This window comes from Rhinichthys klamathensis, unplaced genomic scaffold, assembly GCF_029890125.1.
Source record: "Rhinichthys klamathensis goyatoka isolate OS25496 unplaced genomic scaffold, OSU_Roscu_1.1 h1tg000068l_1, whole genome shotgun sequence".
In the NCBI taxonomy this organism is placed as follows: Eukaryota; Metazoa; Chordata; class Actinopteri; order Cypriniformes; family Leuciscidae; genus Rhinichthys; species Rhinichthys klamathensis.
Window position 1 is genome coordinate 500,001 of NW_026606611.1, and position 23,241 is coordinate 523,241.

General features: G+C 36.1%; 1 protein-coding gene across 1 annotated transcript; it reads right to left on the reverse strand.

The window, feature by feature from the left end:
• Window positions 1-8,685: 8,685 nt before the first annotated feature.
• Window positions 8,686-13,380, reverse strand: kazald2 (Kazal-type serine peptidase inhibitor domain 2). Its single transcript, XM_056250129.1, has 4 exons — window positions 12,879-13,380; window positions 11,209-11,369; window positions 10,844-10,991; window positions 8,686-8,816 (listed from the first exon to the last, which is right to left on the reverse strand). Exons 1-4 carry the CDS (start codon window positions 13,357-13,359, stop codon window positions 8,695-8,697), a joined length of 912 nt encoding a protein of 303 aa, XP_056106104.1. The 5' UTR covers window positions 13,360-13,380; the 3' UTR covers window positions 8,686-8,694.
• Window positions 13,381-23,241: the final 9,861 nt, after the last annotated feature.

A 23,241-nucleotide genomic window follows, 5' to 3' on the forward strand; every position in this document is an offset into this window, starting at 1 on the left:
CTATCCAACCATCCATCCATCCATCCAACCATCCATCCATTCATCCATCCATCATCTATCTATCTATCTATCTATCTATCTATCTATCTATCTATCTATCTATCTATCTATCTATCTACTATCCAACCATCCATCCATCCAACCATCCATCCATCATCTATCTATCTATCTATCTATCTATCTATCTATCTATCTATCTATCTATCTATCTATCTATCTATCTATCTATCTATCTATCTATCTATCTATCTATCTATCTATCTATCTATCTAGAGTCTGTCTGTCTGTCTTTTATGTTTTTGCCAGAAGTCTCTTCTGCTCACTAAGGATGCATTTATTTGATAAAAAATACAGTAAAACAGTAATATTGTGAAATATTATTGCAATCTAAACATTTTTTTAACTGTTTTCTATTTGAATATGTTCAAATGTAATTTATTCCTTTGATACAAAGCTGAATTTTCAGCATCAGTCTTTAGTATCACATGATCGTTTTATTTGCTTTTCTAGTCATGACAGTTCAAATTTAATTTTAGTTTGTCAATTTAATTATTCTTCCTTGCATTCAAATTCAAGAACTGAATTGGAATTTAAAAGGCACTCTCAGTTCGAATCAGAATGGTGCACAACCCAGATGTGTCTTGCAAAAGGTTGTCTCAAAATTGTCTAATTTAGTTAAATGCTATTTTATGCTGCATTCTTGAATTGTTGAAGTCAGTTCCTACTTGAAGTAAATTTGCGCAGAAATCAAAGTTTTACATCCGCAAACATGGCAGCATCTGTTTGGCTTCTGCATAGCATTTCTTGTCACAATTTGGTTGGCAGAGGATTTATTTGTTGACAATGGCACACCAACAAAGCTAGAGATGGCTTTGCTATTTTTATGTATTTGCTATATTTATTTTGTCCGCTTCTGGGAGTATCCCACATCTGACTTTGGTTGGAATGTTAACCGATGGCTGACCAATAGAAACTGACTTTTGTTTTGCGTTGTTGCACTTTAAGCAGTTTAGCTTTATTAAATATCGAGTTTGAGTTTTAACGAAAACCTCCAAAGTTTGGTCTAATTACGCTGTCTTTGAAAACATATCTGCTTTTCATATACAGTGTCAAAAGAATTGATATGCCATCATAATAATTAATGTTCTCCTCATATAGTTGTAATTATTTGATCACAGTCTGAATGTCTGACATCTCCCTTTCTCTCAGGCAAATATGAGTGTAAAGTGAGAATGGGGAGTTCCACGGACATAATGCGAGGCATAAATCATCTTAAATGTAGCGCCTTTCATCTAATTGCTCTGCTTTGTGTAGCACATGTAACAGAAGGCTGTCCCTTTTGGAAGGAAACATGGTTGTTTTTCACAGTATAAACTGATCAATTGAATGGGACATCAAAAAATGAAATTTGAAGAAGCAATTTTTTTGCTCTTATCCATCTTCGAAATACCACAGTAATAGCAACAAAGTGGTTTTTCCTCAAAAATGCAGTTTCTGCTGATCAAATCAGGATTTCAGGGCAGCACATTTGAGAGTATGAACGACAGGACCCATCAGACTTAAGTGAATTATGACCCTGTTAAACCAGGTTTTAGTGCCATCCAAAGCAGACACATTTTCCAGCCTTTTCCTGTAATTTTTGAAAGCCTTTTTGCTGTAATAAAATATCACTTTTTCCAGCATTTGTGCATTAAACGCCCATCGTCCTCGTGTCTCTGCTTCGATGATAATCAGATTGCCTCTCGCTTCCTTTTCTTCGCCTCTCTCGGATCACTCTCGGTAAAGATGACACGAGGGCCTGCAAACTGGACCAAATTGACCTCTGTGTTTTTCTCTCACTTTCACTCTCTTCGGTTTCTCATTACATCATCTAAAGGAACACTGAGGTGCTTGTGTGACTGTCACAAAGGGCTCTAATGTCCCATCATGCAGCTCTTTACCCATAATGCCCTGGGACCGAGTCCCGCGTACATTCACTGCTTTGTAACTTGGTGCGCATCCTCAAACCAGCTATTAGATGATCGGCATGTTTACAAAATCCTGATGTCCCCAACAGGTCCTTTCAGTTTTATTTATCATAAAGCGTAACCCCCTCTGATGTGATGCACTATTATTTCACTGTGGAAATATGGTAACTGGTGATTTGGTAACTCATTGAAAGTCATTGAAACCCAGCTGTGGATATTGGCAATTATGTCAGGCATAATTGTTTGGAAATGAGAATTGGAGGCAATAAAACAGGACGATCACTCTCTGAATGATGCTACTGACTTCAGTCTGTGATGAGATGGCTCACACCAGGTTTGATTCTGCATTACTGATGTTCACCTTAATGTTTCTCAGCCCTGCAATCGTGCGCCGCTCGCTACAGGTAGGCCTTCTGCAATTCTGAGAGCGCTCAGGACCAGAGGCAATGATAGATACCCATCCAAAACCAATGAACCTCAGCACCTGCTGTAGCTTCCAGCGTCCATTTATTCTCGCTGCATGATGTCACCACAGATTTGGCTTTCCCGAAATGCATTGCAGTTAGGACTGAATTCCTCTCGGCCTCTGATGGCAGACTCGCTGAACCCAAAAATTGTTGGGATCTGACTGAAATTTAGATCTTTATCGGTCTGGGTTTGATACAATCAGCGCATTTAAGGAGGAACTAGTCACTGGATTTGTCAGAGTTTTCTATTGGCTTAGAAAGACACCCAGTTTTGTTTACATTGCAAACAGTTTCTGCAGTACAAATATCTAACATTCTTAAATCAAGATAAATTTACTTGAGAGGCAAAAAAATGGTGTTGTCACCTTTTTCAGATAAACTCAGCCCTTAACGCCACACAAAAAAAAGCAAAGTCCACTATCTACACTGGGAAAAAAAAAAAATCCGTTAAATTTACAGGAAAAAAACTGGCAGCTGTGGTTACTAGAGTTAAAAATACGGTAGCAACATTTTAGGTTTTACAGACTTTTAACCGTATATAATTTTACAGCAATAAACCGTATTTCATTATCTGATATAATGTTAATTTACTGACCTTTTTGAAGTAATAATATCTGTTTTGTTCCATTGTAATACACTGACAGCCAACAATCACAGCAGTGATGAGAGTCAAATCATCAATCAAAGCTCATCATAAGCAGCTCTTCCACAAGAAATGAATACTAATACATAGAAGCTGCACAGTGTCATTCACATAAACATTAAACACCATCATGGTAACATGTTGAAATTTAAAAAATGCAATAAGCATTAATTTAACAACATTAAATGTAACATAAAACCCTAATGTACATAACTGATTAGAAAAAAACTAAGAAAATTATGAAGAAATAGTTATTTTTAAAAAATACATTAAATGTGAAGTGTCACGCAGGGAATTGTGGGAATATCAATTTACATTTTTTCACTGTAAATTATACAATATTCTTTTTCCACTTCCAAAAACTGTAAATGTAACGGTATTTTACAGTAAAATTACATTAAATGTACCATTATATGTATCACAGTTATTTACCGTATATAGTAAGGAAACTTTCTGTTAACCAATTAACAGTTTTTCACTGTGTCATTTTTACAGTCTTTTACCGTTAAAATCACGATCATTTTTTTACAGTGTATTGGATAATGTTAATCGACAGTCAAATAGCTATTTAAGCATTGTTTTAGCTTGAATGAAAATAAATAAAATGAATCTAAAATATTTTATTAAGAAAGTCGTCACCTTTATAGCTCTTTATAGAATACAGATTGTTTCAAAGCAGCTTCACAGTAATAAAACAAAAAAATAACATTGTCAAATATGAGACAAATTCAAATTCTGCTCTACGAAAGACAATAGTGTCATTATTCAGCTTAAAGTCAGTTCAGTGTTGATTCAGTTCAGTTTAATAACTGTGAGAAAGAAAGGAAGGTTCATGATGAACGGTAATGAAAGTGAACAGAGGCCGGGAGAGAGTTGCCAAAAGGATGAATGGATGACTAGACAGTTGATTTATTATGTTGGTGACAGTGCTGGCGAACCCATGACAGCTTCCCCTGATGGCATCCTCAACATATCAAACACTAGAGTCTGCATTTCACACAATAGGCACTGTGTCTGTCTTAAAGGACAGGCGGTACTGTCAGCAGTGGCTAGGTTGGATTAAAGACAGGCAGTAAATAAAAATATGCCACATCACCGTCACAAAGCTTCTCTGGGGATCAATACATCTGTCAATCACTGAAGGCTGTCTGACTGGGCCAAATGAAAATGCATAAGAAAACATGTGTGATTTTAATAAGCCACAGTCAGAGGCAAATATACTTTTGCTTGAAGCATATAGCTGTCACTTTAATGAGAAATATGAAATAGATTATTAGTACAGCTACAGAATGCATTGTTTATTTGATGCTGAACGATTCAAGCAACAAGAATTGGTAACACCCTACCATTACTGAGTCATTATGTATGTTTGTTCTGAAAACAAATTAAATTTGTAACATGCTGTACTGCTAATATTTATTATTCCATGCTATTCATTTGACTATACACATTGTTCAGCATCAAAGAATTCCAAAGAAACATTCTGAACAAAAAGGTAAGCACATCAAAAAGAAACGATGTGTGTGCATAGGCAAATCCGAGCAAGACAAGCATCCGTAACACTCTCTGGTTGATTGTTGAGTCTGTGCACGCCTGGCATTGAACATTTACCTGCATACAGTCGTTTCCTCTGTGAGGGTTTGTTTGTGTGAAAGCTGATCTGTGAAAGTGCCATAGATGAGCTGCATCCACACACTCAGAGGAGGCCCTGAACTCAGAACAAGCTGAGATGGAAAAATACCTGCATGTTTACTACTTACCGTAGTAATCAAATCCTGCTTTCACAGGAAAAAAAGCTAAGTGAAAGAGTAGCTCTCCGGAGAGGAAAATAGAAGGGTTAAATGATACATTCCTGCAAATGGAAGTCCATTTCTGCAAAGCTGTATTCCATTCATGATACGACTAAAGATTGAAATAAGACAAAGATTGTAAAGTATATAAGGCTACCATTTAAGGTCTATCCTAAAAAAAATAATTCATTTATCCTAATTATCCCCCTAACAGTAATCTTAACTATTGTTAAGTTTTAGTAGCCTATTATTGTTCTTATATTTTGTAATTGTGACATGCAATCAAAACGCTTTGTCTTAACGCCATATTAGCCTACTGTTGTTTGCCTAAATATGATATTTTTTCCCAAGTGTTGCTTAATCACTAGAATTAATATCACTCTAGGCTATATGCCCATGTGTATATTTCATATTGGCCAGTCTGTGAGCAGCTGGCTGTGAAAGTCCAGTCAGACTGTAGCAGAAAACGCACGAGCCCCGTTAGTAATTCACCGCCATCTCCAATTAGCGTGACAACAATAACCTTTCATCCTGTCATTTATCAATTAGAGGAGATAAAAAAAATCGTTTAGCTGAGAGCTGTGCAATAATGTGCAGCTGTGCTGAAGAATTCGGCATCCCTTTATTACTTTGCGACAAAGGGGAGACAAAGACATATTTCACTCATTGCGTGACTTAATGAGGCCTCTCACAATCCATCACCTAAATGCATCTCCAACAGCGGACGTAATTCTCGCGAGAGTTCCTTTGACAGCGCTCGGTGTTCTCGCGAGAGTTCCAGCGGAGAGCGAATGAGACAGCAGCACGCGCCACCTCATGGTGTTAATGATGCATTTCTGCCACTTTTCTTTGCCTTTTCCAACTTGATATTATTAAAGCAACAAATGATTACTGCATGATTGTGGGCTTCTCCAGACACAAGGACATGATCTAATTAGCACACTGAGGTAAATAAATTCAGAAATAATTGAATAAATGATCAGATATAGAGATAGCCTATAATTCATGTAATTGCCATTTTTGTATTTCTTGCCTTTTTGTTTCAAAAACATATAAGTCATTATTTAATTAACTAATCAACATAATTAGGCTACATTTAATTAAACGATTATTATTAGCCTACATTAATATAAAAAATAAAAAAAAATTAATTAAATATAATTAAATTAAATTCACTGGATAAGTCGAGTTAATTTATTTATTTAGGTCTAATTATTTTTAGGTTTGGTCCTCCTTTTTTGGCTACTGAATGAGATATCAAAATCAGCTGAATAATTATCAGTCAAAAAGCGATTCTTTTTTTGAAGCTTGAGTCTGTTTTACTGCAAAGACTCGCCATCAGGTGTCAATGTGATCTCTGTTCATCTCTCCTGTGTGGATATTCATGCTTATCCATCGACCAGCACAATATTAAAATGCTTCATTCACTGTCATGACTGGTTCATTAAGTCAAACATCTTTTCCACATGTTTTTTTCCCCCCACTTTTTATTTCAATTTTCTATATCGTCCAGGTGATGCTTTTTTATATTAAATAAATCCAGATGTCTTTTTTTCTTCAGAATATCTTTTAAAATGTACAATGGCCAAAATACATAGTGAAGATTACCACATCATCTTCTACTCATGTGAGGTGAGTCTAAAGTGGTGTGTGTGTGTGTGTGTGTGTGTGTGTATTATTCTTATTCCTCTACAATGAGAGGACCAAATGTCCCTACATAAATAGTAAAATGTGCAAAATTTGTAACATTGTGGGGCCATTTATTCGAGGACCATGAGGAAAACAGCTTATACATCATACCAAGTGATGTTTTATGAAAATATCCCATAATATCTCGTCTTCTGCGATGGGTAGGTTTAGAGGTAGGGTTAGTGTAAGGGTATAAAAATCATTACATCTATATGGAGAGTAAAGATATAAAAACTTTGTGTGTCTGTGTGTGTGTAGGCCTACATGTTTTTCTATCCTAGTGGGGACTTAAACCTGAATGCACATAGACACATGGGGACTCATGTCACCGTGGGGACCTAAATTGAGGACTCCAAGCTTATAAATCATTCAGAATGAGTTTTTTTGAAAATGTAAAAATTCAGAAAGTTTTCTGTGATGGGTAGGGTTAGTGGTATCGAATATACAGTTTATACAGTATAAAAATCATTACGCCTATAGGAGAGTCCCCTTAAAACATAGAAACTCTGCATGCGTGCGTGCATGCGTATGTGTGTGTGTGCGTGCATGCGTGTGTGTGTGTGTGTTTTGGTCAGTCTGGGCAACTAGTAACCTGACCCAGCGTTTTATTGAGATGTCCATTAATACCAGCTCTCTGCCCATGACCTCTGACCCCGGCTGACCCCTGCACATGGTGTTGCCGGCCAGAGGGACTCGGGCACTGCTGCGTCCCGGATCGCGTCTCCCATCCTGACAGCAGCCCACTCTCTCCCATCGGAGTGGGGATCATTAAGCGCGAATCTAAAACGAGGGCCAGGGGAGAGCTTTATCCACACAAATACAGCCATGAGAAAGAGGCTCGGCTCTCATCTCAACGGATAGAGTTACGCTGGAGTGAGAATGATTCAGCTTTTAATTGCATTCTTCTAACTCCATATCACATCTTCATCCATCTATCTTTCCCTCCCTCCCTCTCCCAGATTCTCTCACATTCTCGCTCACCCAATCGTGTTGCGCGCTCCCCAGCAAACGCCTCTCGGAGTACAAATCATTCCAAATTGGAATTCATTTTCAAAGAGCTTTTAAGAAGACGAATATGAGAGCCACTTACTTTAAATGATCCATTTATTTTAAAGCTTGAAGTCGTATCGCTTACCTGATGCCTATAAAAGGAAGTCCTCACCTGCCACCAGGAGTCTAAAAATACAAGGCATCCTGAAAGCGTACAGATAAGCTTTCGTCAGGTATCATTGCTTTCTCACCGACAGTAGCGGCGCTGAAAGAGAACACCTGATTGGCTCGCCTCGAAGCTGTTGTCACCTATCCCGAGCTCTGGTGAGCAATTACCTGGCCTGTCGGAATCCTAGCCGAACAGATTGAATTCTGATTGATTTCTGCCCAGGAAAGAGGAGAGAATTTAAAGGTCTTCTTTTTTAATTGGGTATTTGGTGTGTGCTGATGTGAGGAACTTGTCCCTCCCCGGGGATCCTTTATGGGGCAATAATGGCGCTGAGAAACAGCCTGGTCTGCTCTCTCCCTGGAAGGCCATAACCCCACATTTGTCCTGAGTGCTTTTCTATTATGCATTGATAGCTAAGCATCAATCAATAGGGGAGGGAAGAGAAAACCCAACGAAACCAACTTCTTAAGTGTAAAACGCCTCTTAATACCAGAGCTTTCAAACAACTTAACCTGGGTGCTTTTTTTTTCCTCTGCTGAGCGTCTTTGAGAAGCCAGAAGTGAGGAGAGACAATGCTGATGTTTTATTCAAAAGCAGGGAATGGTTTCGGCCGGGGTAAATGCATGCCATGCCACGGCAGCATCGTCTGCATTTTTTTGGGGGGGGCTTTTAGAGAAGTCCGGCACACACATGCACTTTTGCATAATGGCTGTAAAGGTTTTTGCCCTAAACAAACCACTTTGCAAATATTGTAGATTTTCCGACATGCATTATGAACAATAAATGACTCGATGAGTAAATCAACTATTTAATTAAGTTCTATTTTTTTAAGTACAAATCTCAAGAGTGAATAGAAATTATTTTGGATTTATATACAACGCCCCATATTTTAAGAGTACACATTTTACGGTGAGCTTACATTTCAAACATATTAAGAAACATCTGTGATTAAATGCTATGTTTTTATAATATCTATATGCTACAAATACATATGTCCACTAGGCTGGCCTTCGTAATCTTCATCGTCGACATTCACCTCTTCGCCTGATATTCTATAAGCTCCGCTTTCTTTTTGCCGGAACTCTTTGTTCAGCTGAGAACCTGGAAAACATAAAGGGAGAACAATTTGATTAATTGTATTAATTATTTATGATGCATCATAAATATGCAATTTTTTTAATATAATATAATTAATATCATATACAATAATAATAATACATTCTTAGTAGATTTTTTTTTTAATTAACAGAGTGAGAATGCAATGAACAGCCAGCATTCTAAGAGGATCTATTAATTAATGCACTAAATAAAAAGCAGCACGTCTACATTTTATAATTTTTAGAAAGCTCAGCATTTATTTAATATGCCCATAGCGTCCTGTAAAACAAGCATGATATATTTGAATCGCCTCTTTCTATTTTTCTCTAAACCTATAGGAAAAGGTCTGTCCTGTGTCCAGAGTCACCTTTCACTGCCACCTATCCCAGAGTTCATTTCAGTCGGGACGTTCCGGGAAACGAGGGGGGGGCAGGCACTGGTGGTGCAGATAAGGGGAACAGACCCCCCAGAGAAAGAGATAACAGCCAGACAGTCACAGCAACGACCTGCCACATAATACACAAGCCCTTCCACCCCTTCTCCCTTTCCCTTCCAAATCTCCCCCCATCCAGGGCCCTCTCGACCTCCTGTCATCACCAGCCTTTACGTTGCTCCTGCAGAAAGCCCTCGGTGTACGGTTATCGTCAGCCCTGACTGATTCTCGGAAAGGCCAAGTTCACCTTTAGCGATGAGGAGATGATAAGCTTTGATATAGCCAATGTGAATCGATCAGCTCCCACTGTTGGTGCGTTCACATGTCCACGCCACAGACCGCAGAGAGAGCAGGAATAACCCAACAGACCTCTCTCTGCAGTGTGGACGGATATTTTTCAATGTTAAAACAAGACAAATGTTCAAATTAAAGGGAAATGAATGTTTGTGGTTTGCATCAGGTTACCACACTGCAAAAATGTTGATTTTTGAATTTTGATTTGAAAAATGATTTTCTTCCTCAGTATTTTTTGTTGGTTTTCCAGGACAAATACCTTAACATTCTTAAATCGAGATACATTTACTTAAGAAGCAAAACGACACAAGATAACAACTCTTGTTTTCTAAAACAATTATACAAATTTAGTGGCTTTATTACACTTCAAAAATTTAAGAAAAATGTCTGACATTGACGTGAGAAAAATAAGTCTCTAAGTTTTGATAGATTTTCCAGAAAGTAATTTTGTTTCTCAAGTGAATGCATCTCGATTTAACAATGTTTAGATATTTGTATTGGAAAACAAGACAAAAACACTGAGGAAGAAAATCATTTTTTGCCATGTAAAAGTACTTAGATGAGGATGTCAACTTTCATGACTGCACAAGATAAATACAAGTCAACTAACATAAAACTGGTTAATCATAAGAAAGTTATATATATATATATATATATATATATATATATATATATATATATATATATATATATATATATATATATATATATATATATAAAATCTGAAAGATTAAAGAAGAAAAATCTGAAAGATTATATATGTATGTATGTATATATATATATATATATATATATATATATATATATATATATATATATATATATATATACATACATATATAATCTTTCTGATTTTTCTTCTTAGAAAAATACCCCAGAAATCTCATATACAAAGTTTCAGAAGAGACTTCCATTGGGTCTCAAAATGTGCTCAGATTTGCTAAGATACCAAAATCTGAAATCAAAGTCAGAGATCTCAAATATTAACTATATTTGTCATCATATTCTTCCAAAATCAAACTGAGCTAGGCGGACTCATTTGTGCCTATTTTTATTGAATTTTAGGAGAAACATTATTGATACTTAAATGGAACCAAGTCTCCTGAGTTATGAACAAGCGACTTCTGAACAATAACATATTCCTCCAGGTATAAGTGTGTGCGTACAACACTTTAACAGTGGGGTTCGTGTCTGTGAGTGTGTGGAAGCAGCCCCAACGATCATGTTTTTTCAGCTTGTTCACCTCTGACCTTGTTTTCTAAAGGCCGTGTCTGTGTCTCTGAATGAGTGTTCTCAGACATACCTCCATGTGTAACCTGTAATCTGGCGGAGGCAGACACCTCTCCGAAGGCGTTCCTGGCGGTGCATGTGTACACACCTGCATCGTTCGGGCCGACTCTTTGAATCTGGAGCCAGCCGGTCAATTCAAACCTCCGCGGACCTCCACGGGCCTATCATTACAGAAACACACCATCGCACATTTAACAAAACCAGAACTGTGACTAGAATGCAAACCTGGTGAGAATGTAATTGTGTTTGTCTGTTAAAGCTTCAATTATATAGACAATGCAATGAAAAATACTAAAGAATATGACTAATATTTTGTAAGCAGGATGTCGCTATAAAATGTTTTCCCCCGTTTTGTTGTTCACTTGTATGTGCACGCACCTGTACAGCCGTGCTTGAATCATCAGCAGGAAAAGAAATAACGTCCCCCTCTTTACGCCACTGGACGGAAGCCAGTGGATACGACGACACCTCACAGGAAAAGATGACATCACTTCCTTTGGCTGTGACGATGTCATGGGGAGCGTAAGTGATAACTGGTTCTGTAAAGTTTGCAGATGTAAACTTAGAGGAACTAATTACATTTATATTTATTCATTTAGCAAAGGCTTTTATCTAAAGCAACTTACAATTGAGGAATACAAGCGATTCATCACAAGAGAAGTGCTAGTAGTACAACATTTCAGACATTGTTCAAAATATACTACAAGCTTGAATAGGAAGGGAGGAATAATGAGAGGTTTAATTAGTCAAATAAAACATAACATATATTAAGTTAAAAAGTATCCCAAAGCAAATCTCTGCTAGTGGATGGTTCTTTCACACCAGCTTCTGTATTTGCGGTGGCCATTTGTGCTGTGTTTGGGTAGCTCAGTTAATTATTTTAAGGTGCGAGATTGGACACTTACGAGCTGCTAATCTTAAACATGACGGTAAGGTAAATACAAACCTAATGGCTGAATTTTTATTCCCACTGTTGAACAACAAATGGGTTTTCATTTGGCTTTTTCCATGACAAAACTTTTAATGAGGCGATTATGTTGGCACTCAGACTCTGTCCATGACAATGGTTCCTCCTGAGAGGACATTTACATCTATATATATATATACATTTACATTAGGTGAGGTAGCAGAGCAAACAAGTCAAGTACTTAGACAAAAAATGAAATCAAATGTCAAAAAGAAAAGTGTTTGCAGGCCTTTAGAAGGGTAAATCTCTGTCAAGAAATGTCCAGGCCACGTTTTGAGACCCCAAAAAAAAATAATTGTTGGAAGAAAATTATGTCTGTTTTAGGACTATTAATTTTTTACATTGTGACTTTATTTTTATCACAATGTAGTACCCCCACCCAATTCTCCTTACATTAATGCAAACAACCACATTCTGATTATTGTCATGTGAATATATAATTTAATATATAATGGCCCGGTTTCACAGACAGAGTTTCGATTAAGCCAGGATTAGGCTTTATTTTATTTAGAACATTTAAGTATCTTTTATAAACGTGCCTTAGAAAAAAACATTACTGGTGTGCATCTTGAGACAAAACAATAGCACTGGTATATTTTAAGATATGTCAGTGCAAGTTGCTTTCAGTTAAAACAGCTCTAACATGCATCATAAGATATTTAAAATATATGAATTGTAAAGTGTTTATATACATCATGGTAGTATTTGTTGTGCTGCTATTTTAAATGGAATTTAAAAAAAAAAAACATGTTGTATTTACCATAGTAAAGTTCAATTTCACTGTAGAAATTTGCAGTAATGAAAACCCCCATTGAGAATAATGGGAATTACAATATATATATATATATATATATATATGACATATATATATATATATATATATATATATATATATATATATATATACATATATATATATATATATATATATATGACTGGATATATATATATATATATATATATATACATATATATATATATATATATATATATATATATACTTTGTATATATATATATATATATATATATATATATTATATATATATATAAGAATTAATCAGTTTGTTCAGAGATACTCACTTGTCTTGCAGGGTCCGTGGTGCACCATTGTCAACGTCTGACCTTTGCCTTGTTTGTGTTGGGCTGCCCGAAACTGGCATATATTCTTAAATGTCTTTCCATCAGAAGCGCAGAGTGCTTCCTGCTTGCTGCACACGCACACGGCTCTGGGCTCGCCTGTGGGGTTTCTGCGAGGAGCTCTGCAGCGCAAACCTTCAGCACAGCGCCCGTAGAAATTAGACCCGGACCGGGGCTCCGGGTCACACAGCTGCCCCTCATCGTTCCCACACTCCCAGCAACACCCGCACTGGTCCCGAACCAGCCCGGCTGGACAACCCTGCAGCTGCCTAACATCTGGGCACCTCTCAGGGTGGCACTTTTTAGGGCATCCCTCACCTGGTCGAAGGCTCTTCTGCCAGTCAAAACGACCAATGTTCTCCAGATGAAATGCCTCAGATACTGAAACTAGCATCAGTACTAGTATAACTAGTAAATAAGCCATTGTTCATAAAGTTAAACTTGCTAAAGTCAATCAAAATATGAAAAAGTCCTTGTCTTAGATAGCAGAAGTAGCTCTTATGTCAGTGCAGAAGGCTAAAAAATGCACTCTTGAGGGACATGAGTGGTCCTCACCACTTATTAGGCCTGAAAATCCCAAAATACAGTGTTTCCAGGTTTTAGTATATGTGCAGTCGTCAAAGTATCCTGATAAACTGAGCAGTGTTGCTGTGTGCACAAAAGTGCAACAGGCTGAATGAGCAAGAAGGTGGGTAAGAAACAGAGCTGTAACTTTGGTGACCCCCTCTTAAACTGCAGGGTGCCTCCCCCATTTGCCAAACAAAAGTGTAAAAAAAAGGTGTGAGCTGGGAAACACAACATCCAATCAAAATGCTCAACTTTGAGTTGGGGTGGGGGTGAAACCATGGGTTAGAAATCATGGGTTTTGACCAAACTTCAGGAGGAGTCAGCAAGAAAAGGTCATAAATTAACCTGCGGTCTCAGGTAGTATCTGATTTTTTACACACCCCAAACGTTGTTTTTTCCACACAATATGCTTGTCTCCCGTCAGGTGCTGAGACTTTAATGTTTTTTAAGTAATGTTTTTTCAATGTTGAATACCTTTAGCTCACTGGCACAATAAGTGTGTTTTAATATACCTAGAAAACTATCCATTTAGTGTTCCCAATCATCTAGATTTTTTTTTTTTGTCAATTACATGAGCTGTAAATTGATCGCCCTATGGCCCTTTTTACTGGTATTGAGGTGCGTTTTTGACTAGTTGAATGAAATTGCATATCGATAAAGCACATATGAAAACAAAAGAAAGAACGTAAGGAAGCGTGAAAAAATATGATGTTGCAAGCAAAATTCTGAGTTATTTTATTTATGTGCATGTGAGAACTTCAGATTCAATTGACCTCTGTCACATTGTTGATATCATTTCAATCGGACAGTTATTTGGCAGCACGTAACCGGCGGTGCTGGGGGTAAAGCATTACAAGTAACGCGAGTTTCATAATCAGATTACTTTTTCCAAGTAACTAAAGTAACGCATTACTTTCAACAAAATAGCTGAGTTACTTTTTCAAATAAGTAATGCAAGTTGATAGCTCTCCTGTCCCCATTTTGAGAGAAAGCGTGAGTAAGTTCATCAGGTGTGAACATGATGGTTAGGCTATACTGTAATTCTATCTAGACTGGATGTGAGTGTGAATTTACACATCTGTAAGATATATATATATATATATATATATATATATATATATATATATATATATATATATATATATCAGTATTATATACAGTAATATAATAATAACCTTTATTTTCTATTGCGCCTTTAAATGTACATCTCAAACCACTGTACAAAAACAATTAAAATAGCAAAGATACAACACACAAAAGAGACATAATACACAGTAAAATAAACATAAAAAACAACAAGCATAAAAGACATTAAATCAATTAAAAGCTAACCTAAAAAAAATTTGTTTTAAGCTGAGATTTAAAGATTCCAAAAGATTTGGCTTGCCTGATCTTAGAGAGCTCCAAAGTTTTGGAGCTAATGAAGAAAAAGCCCTATCTCCCATTAATCTCAAACGGGTTGAGGGAACAGTTAAAAGACCAGTAGGCCTATCTGAAGAACGAAGATCACGTTTTGGAGTATATGGAGTTAAAAGCTCTGTCAAATATCGAGGTGCCAAACCATGCAGTACCTTGTAAGCATCAAAATCTTGAAATCCACCCTAAACCTAATGGGAAGCCAGTGCAAAAGACTCCAAAACGGGAGTAATATGGTCTCGTATGTTAGTTCTGGTAAGGATCCTGGCAGCCGAATTTTGTAAAACCTGCATTCTGTTTAAGGTTACTTTTGACACGCCAGCTAACAAGGCATTACAGTAATCAATACGCGAAAACACAAAAGTGTTTATCAATCTCTCTGTAACAGTAAACGACAGCATTGGACGCAATCTGGCAATATTTCTAAGATGGACATTATTCAAAACATGTGGCTCAAACGTTAAATTGGCATCAAAAATTACTCCTAAATTCCTCAATTTAGTTTGAAACTCCACAGTAGAGCCATCAGTATTCCTCAAAATGAATAAAAACTGTGAAATACGTACTCAGAATGTTACACAAACCTGCAATAACTAACTGTTAAATTACACAACGTATGTATTTAATCTCATTTTTTTGACCAACGTCTTTTCTGATGACCTTGTATAATCTAATTCAATCGTAATAATAAACAAAAAATGACTTCAACATCAAATAATTTGTGTGTTTTTTTTATTATTATTGTTAAAGTAAGTGTCGAACCTTCTCTATTCTTCTGCAATCCAGAAAGTCAGTACAGCTGAAAGATTTCTTTGAGCTGCGCCCTCTACTGTACAGATGTGAATTTGCACTTGCTTTTGCATTTTCACTTTTGCTATGAAAGGGCCTTTACATTTGCCAAAACCTTTTTTTTACAGCTCAGATGAGAAAAATGTAATGTAACGCATTACTTTCCATAAAAAGTAACTATATGCAATTAGTTACTTTTTAGGGAGTAACGCAATATTGTAACACATTACTTTTAAAAGTAACTTTCTCCAACACAACTGGCTAAGTTTCAACCTTGTAGCAAGTGGCGCTGTTCAAATTCATTCGACCACATGAGCATTTAAACTACAAACGCAATGTTCATGTAATTGAAATTGGATTTGCTCATAAATGTAGTATTGAATTTGACGAGTGTAGTTTTCTTATTATTTCCTATCAGGAAGATTTGCGGTAAGATTTTAAAAGCATGTCCAAAAATCTGTGTAAGATTAATAATTTGTATCCTATTACTGTCAATGTTCAACACTACAAATATGGTCTCAAAGCTAATGGGCATTTAGGTTGCACTATATCCAAAGTTTGAATGTTCTCTAAGCATTCTAAAAGTAGTAACATTTAACAAATGTTAGACGAACGTCCAACTAAATCATTGCTAACGTTCTGAGAACATTAGTAAAGTCCGGATAACTTTGAATGAACATTCTATTAATGTCACGGCAAATTCTGAGAACATTCCCTGTTAGCTGAGAAACTCTCATTTTGATTTTAAGGGGCTAAAAAAACATTTGTTGTTGGAGCTCTGCATGAAAAACAAAACAGGCCTCCATTACAAATGAGCTTATCTGTGCTGTGAAAGAAAGTGAGAAGATATTTCGCTCCTCTCTCACACTAATGTCCTTAGTTTATCTGCTGCTCTCACCTCGCCACGTTAAGCCAAAACAAACAATTAGGTGGCCATTAAGGGCCCATTGTTAATTGTAAATAATCCATCATTAATATTGATTAGCTGTGGCGAGCAGATCTCATTCACTTCTTACCTCCTAATGAGTGAGTCTTAGTGGGCTAATTGCTTCAGGCTATTTCCATTCAGCACGAGGAGGCTGCAGCGAGCTCTGGAGTGTGCCTGGAGTTTTACTGTTAACTAACACAGATTGAACGTCCATGATAAGATCAGACCCCACTCCAATTAACTTTCTCTGAAAACCTTTCCCAAGGTTACAATGTGCTTTTCCGACCTGTCCAAAAAGCAGCATAAAAGTAGGTCAGATGACTCGCATAACTCAAGTATTCTGCATATGCATGTGTGTGTGTGTTTACAGATTTTCATTGTTTGATTATTCCTTTAAGGGTTTTATATGCTGTCACAGTATTTGAGTATTTTGTTACTCAGTCTGAGACTGTAACGTCTTAAATGCGTGTAAACTCTTTTTGAGACGACAGCAAAGATATGTCTCATTGTCTCCTCAATCAGTGGAACATGATGTCTGTTTGATGGGTTGAGTTTGAAATATGTTGTCAATGTCAAAAATAAATGCACTTTCTAAAACAATTTTTTTAAAGCAGTTTTCTGTGAATAGCGAATTAAGTGCAGTAAACTGTAAAACTATTTGCACTACAAACAGGGTTTATAATTAAGACGATATATTAACATAATATTGTATAATAAAAAAACAGTTTGCAATTTCAAGCAAGCTGTTTTGAATGCGGCTAAAAATAACTGGAAGCAGAATTTACAAATGGCCACTTCCACTCTTATGTGAAAAATAAGGTTGCATGTATAAAAAAAATTAATCTCTTTTTAACTGATTTTTTTGCATTGTTTTTCATGACATTTCTCTATTTTTTTGTAATTCCTATTATTCTTAATATTGATTCGCATTAGATTCTCATAACTGTAATACTGTTTTTTCTTCTGTAAAGCCACTATTAATGCATGCATTGATTTAAATCAACTTAATAAAATTAAAGCTAGAACAGATTTTTTTTTCAATACTGTAATGTGACTGAGATGCTTTGCATTACAGTAATGCACATTTATAAATGAATAAAATATACAAAATATAATTTATTTCTGTTTTGGACAGAAATATGATCAGTTTTGTCCCATGTTTGTGACCGAAGAATCTTTTTGGAGGATGCACTGCAAATAGCTAAATTGATTCATTATTTAGATCAAAACAGGATTCATCAACAATGCAGAACGCTCAGATTGGCTCACCCAAAGAAATGCAAATCAAATATTTTTTTTTTTAGAAAACCTTTCATCGACATTAGTGACCCATAAAAAGAAAGCAAAACTTGATATCTAAATCATTCTTATTCATGTCAATTTCTGTTGTCTGTTTTGGAGTGTAATGGGTACTTTGCTCCTGTGATTTATTTTCATGTGGACAGGCATGTCAGATTCATGAAGATCAATTGCTTTATCCTGTCTGTCTGTCTCTCTCATGTCTCTCTCTCTCACTCACTCACGCACGCACACACACACAAACACGCTGTCTCACAGTCTTCATGGAGCCTCCACAAATTTAATTCCTTTATAACAATGATGTCACTAAGCGGAGGTCACATATGGAGCAAATGCTTGTAAATCCAAATGACTGTATAGTGTATTAAACAGGGCGAGCAGTGGAATTACAGGACGTGAAGCAGGGGAGAGATTCACCTCACCTCTGGGATTAGATATATTGGTTTGTGATAACACAGAAGCCATGAATCACTGCAGTGTGTCACAGGAGGAAGAGCCTTTATCGTGGCTTTTAAATGATGATCAATAGGATCTTTATTTCACTAATTTACATGCTGTCATTCGATAACTTCCTCTTCAAAACTGTGAAATCACCTCATCCAAGAAGCAATCAGGGAGTGTTTAAAATTGTATTAAATAATTGTGCATTTATTTCTAGATAGATAGATAGATAGATAGATAGATAGATAGATAGATAGATAGATAGATAGATAGATAGATAGATAGATAGATAGATAGATAGATAGATAGATAGATAGATAGATAGATAGAGAGATAGATGATTGATAGATAGATAGATAGATAGATAGATAGATAGATAGATAGATAGATAGATAGATAGATAGATAGATAGATAGATAGATAGATAGATAGATAGATAGATAGATAGATAGATAGATAGATAGATAGATAGATAGATAGATAGATAGATAGATAGATAGACTCTAAAAAATGCTGGGTTGTTTCAACCCAAATTTGGGTCAAAAATGGACAAACCCAAATGTTGGGTAAAAATGTAATTTAAAATTGTAACCCAACTACAACTTTCACTATCAACTGTACACTTTTAATTACATCTTTAACCCAACATTTGGGTTTGTCCATATTTGACCCAACTTTGGGTTGAAACAACCCAGCATTTTTTAGAGTGTAGATAGATAGATAGATAGATAGATAGATAGATAGATAGATAGATAGATAGATAGATAGATAGATAGATAGATAGATAGATAGATAGATAGATAGATAGATAGATAGATAGATAGATAGATAGATAGATAGATAGATAGATAGATAGATAGATAGATAGATAGATGATTGATAGATAGATAGATAGATAGATAGATAGATAGATAGATAGATAGATAGATAGATAGATAGATAGATAGATAGATAGATAGATAGATAGATAGATAGATAGATAGATAGATAGATAGATAGATAGATAGATAGATAGATAGATAGATAGATAGACTCTAAAAAATGCTGGGTTGTTTCAACCCAAATTTGGGTCAAATATGGACAAACCCAAATGTTGGGTTAAAAATGTAATTTAAAATTTTAACCCAACTACAACTTTCACTTTCAACTGTACATTTTTAATTACATCTTTAACCCAACATTTGGGTTTGTCCATATTTGACCCAGTATTTTTTAGAGTGAGATAGATGGCGCTCATTCATCACATTCATAACACTCTTTTGTTTTGTTCTTCCATATAAAGATGCAATTCCATGAGAAAGCAATATAAGCCCCATTCAGCACGTCACCCGCTGTGAAATCACTGTGATGTTTTATCGGGCTGTGTACGCATGCTGTGTTGAAGGTATTGAGTTTAGCGTTATGGATTTTAGAAAACATTTGAATTGTGTCTTAATTCACTTGCGTTATGTAGAGGAAACACGAATATTAAACTAAACAAGTCAAATTCATCAGTGCAATCATTTTCTCCAACTCATATAGCCTACCAATCTACATTTATGGCGCTCTCATTATCCATTATTTTCCATATTATGAAACACCTTATAACCTGTCAAGTCTTTTATCTCACCAGGCATGGTGCTTAACTTCAGCGTTATTAACATGATCCAACTGCCTTAGACTCACCACAGGATGCTTTTCCCGCAAAGTGAACTGCTTGATTTCTTTTTCAATTGTTTTAAAGTGCCTTTATTGTCCTTCGACAGACATTAGCCTCACAGCGTTAGCCACGACTTGAGAACTTGGCACACTATAGGACATCGGAATGGTCAATCAGAGCAGATAATGTTGGTCAGGGTGGTTGATTCGGTCTCTTTGCAATCTCACAGTCGACATGAATTGCTGAGACGGACCATTTAAGCGGCATAATTCCATCATTTTAATAGTTTTAATGCTCAACAGGTACACAGATCTGGGCAGCGTGTGCTGTGTTTCCCAAAAGTCACACCCTGTGCCAAGCTGGACTTGAATAATTGAAGTGATTTTGTGTACACTCATTCATCTGAAGTGCTCTCTCATAAGTCTTTCTCCTGAGACGGATTTGAGCGGGAAAAGGCGGAACTGTTCCTGCATTAATGAGAAGCTCTTTGCTGCATCCCGACTCTCTAAAGATAGGATATACAATCCAACATTACGCTGTTTTTCGGCGTGTGTGTGTGTGTAGTACACTTCTCAGAATACACATGATATTCCATTTCAGGCAAATCTGTGGAGAAGATCTATCAATATGTAGATTTGTTGTTATGTAAATATGAAACTTTCCCACTCCTGTAGGCCTGGATTTATCCATATGCAGCTATCAATGAATATAACACAACTTAGAAATGCATTTCATGACTTTGTTGTATAGCCTATCAAGAAAAGTGTTTTAATAAAACTCTAAAAGGGCCTAAAGTGGCCAGAGTTGAGGAAACAGATAGATGATGTTAGATGTTTTATAAATCCGTAAACATGGCCTGAAATCAATACCAGGGGTCATTTGTCTCTAAATAAAAAGGATGTCTGATGGAGGCATTGAAGTTGGCCGAAACATCACTGTTTTTACAGAAAAACCACTGTTATATCATGAAAGATGAACCAGGGCCAGAAATAAATCAATTCAGTATTTATTGTGTGATTTGACAGCACTAATATTCTACTAACTTAAACATTTGTGTTTGTATAATACGTGTGTGTGTGTGTGTGTGTGTGTGTGTGTGTGTGTGTGTGTGTGTGTGTGTGTGTGTGTGTGTGTGTGTGTGTGTGTGTGTGTGTGTGTGTGTGTGTGTGTGTGTACATATAGGCCTATGTGTGTGTGTATATATAGGGCTATATATATGTGTGTGCGTGCGTGCATGCGTGCATGCGTGCGTATGTGTGTGTATAATATGTATACACATATTTTATAAACAAACTTTTATGTCAAATGTGATTAATAACGATTAATCGATTTGACAGCACTTATATGTATATATCACCTAAATTACACCTATTGCTTGGTTGTGGCATAATTTACATTACAAGTAATCTTACCATTAATAACCTTTTTTTAAGCTATTGTACTTGTTTACCAAGGTTTATTGAACATTCTAAGATTATATAGTGAGAGGATGCGTGAAGAAAATAAATATCAAGGTAAATATCACTTGTGAACAGAATATTTGATTGAGCATCATTTTTAATCAACCTGCTATTTTGACAAAATATGTTTAAAAAAATGTAATTGTGTGTATAGAATAAATAAAATAATGGTTATGAAATTAGCCAAAGTCTTTGGTTTTATTCCACAAAATGCTAGTAAACACAACATCACAAAACATAATTTGAGATGGTGGTGGAAATGTTAGCAGACAATTTTAAAATGCTGAGTTGTTTCAACCCATGTTTGGGTCAAATATGGACAAACCTAATCGTTGGGTTAAAAAATTAATTAAAAAATTGTAACCAATGGCTGGGTTTGTCCATATTTGACCCAAACATGTGTTGAAACAACCCAGCATTTTTTAGAGTGTAGTGAATAATCTAGTGTTTTAGTACACTTTAATTTATATATATATATATATATATATATATATATATATATATATATATATATATATATATATATATAAATTAAAGTGTACTAAAACACTAGATTATTCACTACACTCTAAAAAATGCTGGGTATATATATGTATAATGTATATATATATATATATATATATATATGTATATATATATGTATATATATGTATGTTATCCCACTAAAGGCGGACATCCGGCAAGAACACAGAGGACATACAGACGCAGCACAACGCCAGAACTTCTACGGTTACACAAACTTTGCTTTCGCCCCCTCTAAATCAGGCCCCTTTACCAGCATCTGCCATCTGTTCCAGGAGAATCTGTTTCACTCCCCGAGCCAAGCAAGGCCGTTATTGGTCCTAATGGCGCTATCAGCTAAGCCGCTAAACCCAATTACTGCTTAAAAAGGGAGGCCACCCCAGCTAATCATGGCCGCCTAACCTGATTTGGCTGTGATGAAGAGATGGGATAAAGATCAGTTAATGCAGGGAGAATGATCTCACAAATACAAAAAACTCAATTCATTTCTCCGGGAGGCCAATCTGTCCGATTCAGCGCTAATGGAGTGGAGTTTCATTAGACTCGAGGCGTGCTGCTCGCTCTTATCAGCCTGATGACAAATAATATCAAATAAGGGTGATCTTCATTAGCGACATGTGTCTCAAAAAGCTTCGTTTTGAGAGGGATTGATGCAGAATGTCTTAATATACTGACCTGGACATCAGTGTGATGGCCTAAAGCAAGTGAATATACACTTGTGTATAGCAAGTGAAGCACTAAACAGCTCACTATTATTCATACTAAGGCTTTACAAACTGGATTTGGGATTTGAACAAACCCTATGTGTTATGTTTTAGCATGTTTGATCAACAATTGTGCTTCAGACATGAAGCTTGCTCAAAAGAGGTTTTTGAGGTGACTTTTCATAGTGATCTGATTTGAAATCGAAGGACAGACCTAAAAATTATTGAGACTTGGGCCTGTATAACCACCTTATAGCAACTGTGTGTGTGTTTATAAGAGGACACAAATTTGTGTAATTACATGGGCATTACAACAACGTAAATGTGGTTTATGAGGACATTTCCTGAGTCCTCGTAATTTAAATGGCTTAAAAACATACTAAACAATGTTTTATTAAAAATTGCAGAAAGTTTTATGTGATGGTAGGGTTAGGGTTAAAACCATACAGTTTGTACAGTGTAAAAACCATTTCACCTATTAAATGTCCTTATAATGATGTGTGTGTGTGTGTGTGTTCCTGCCCTATTACGCTGGTAACCG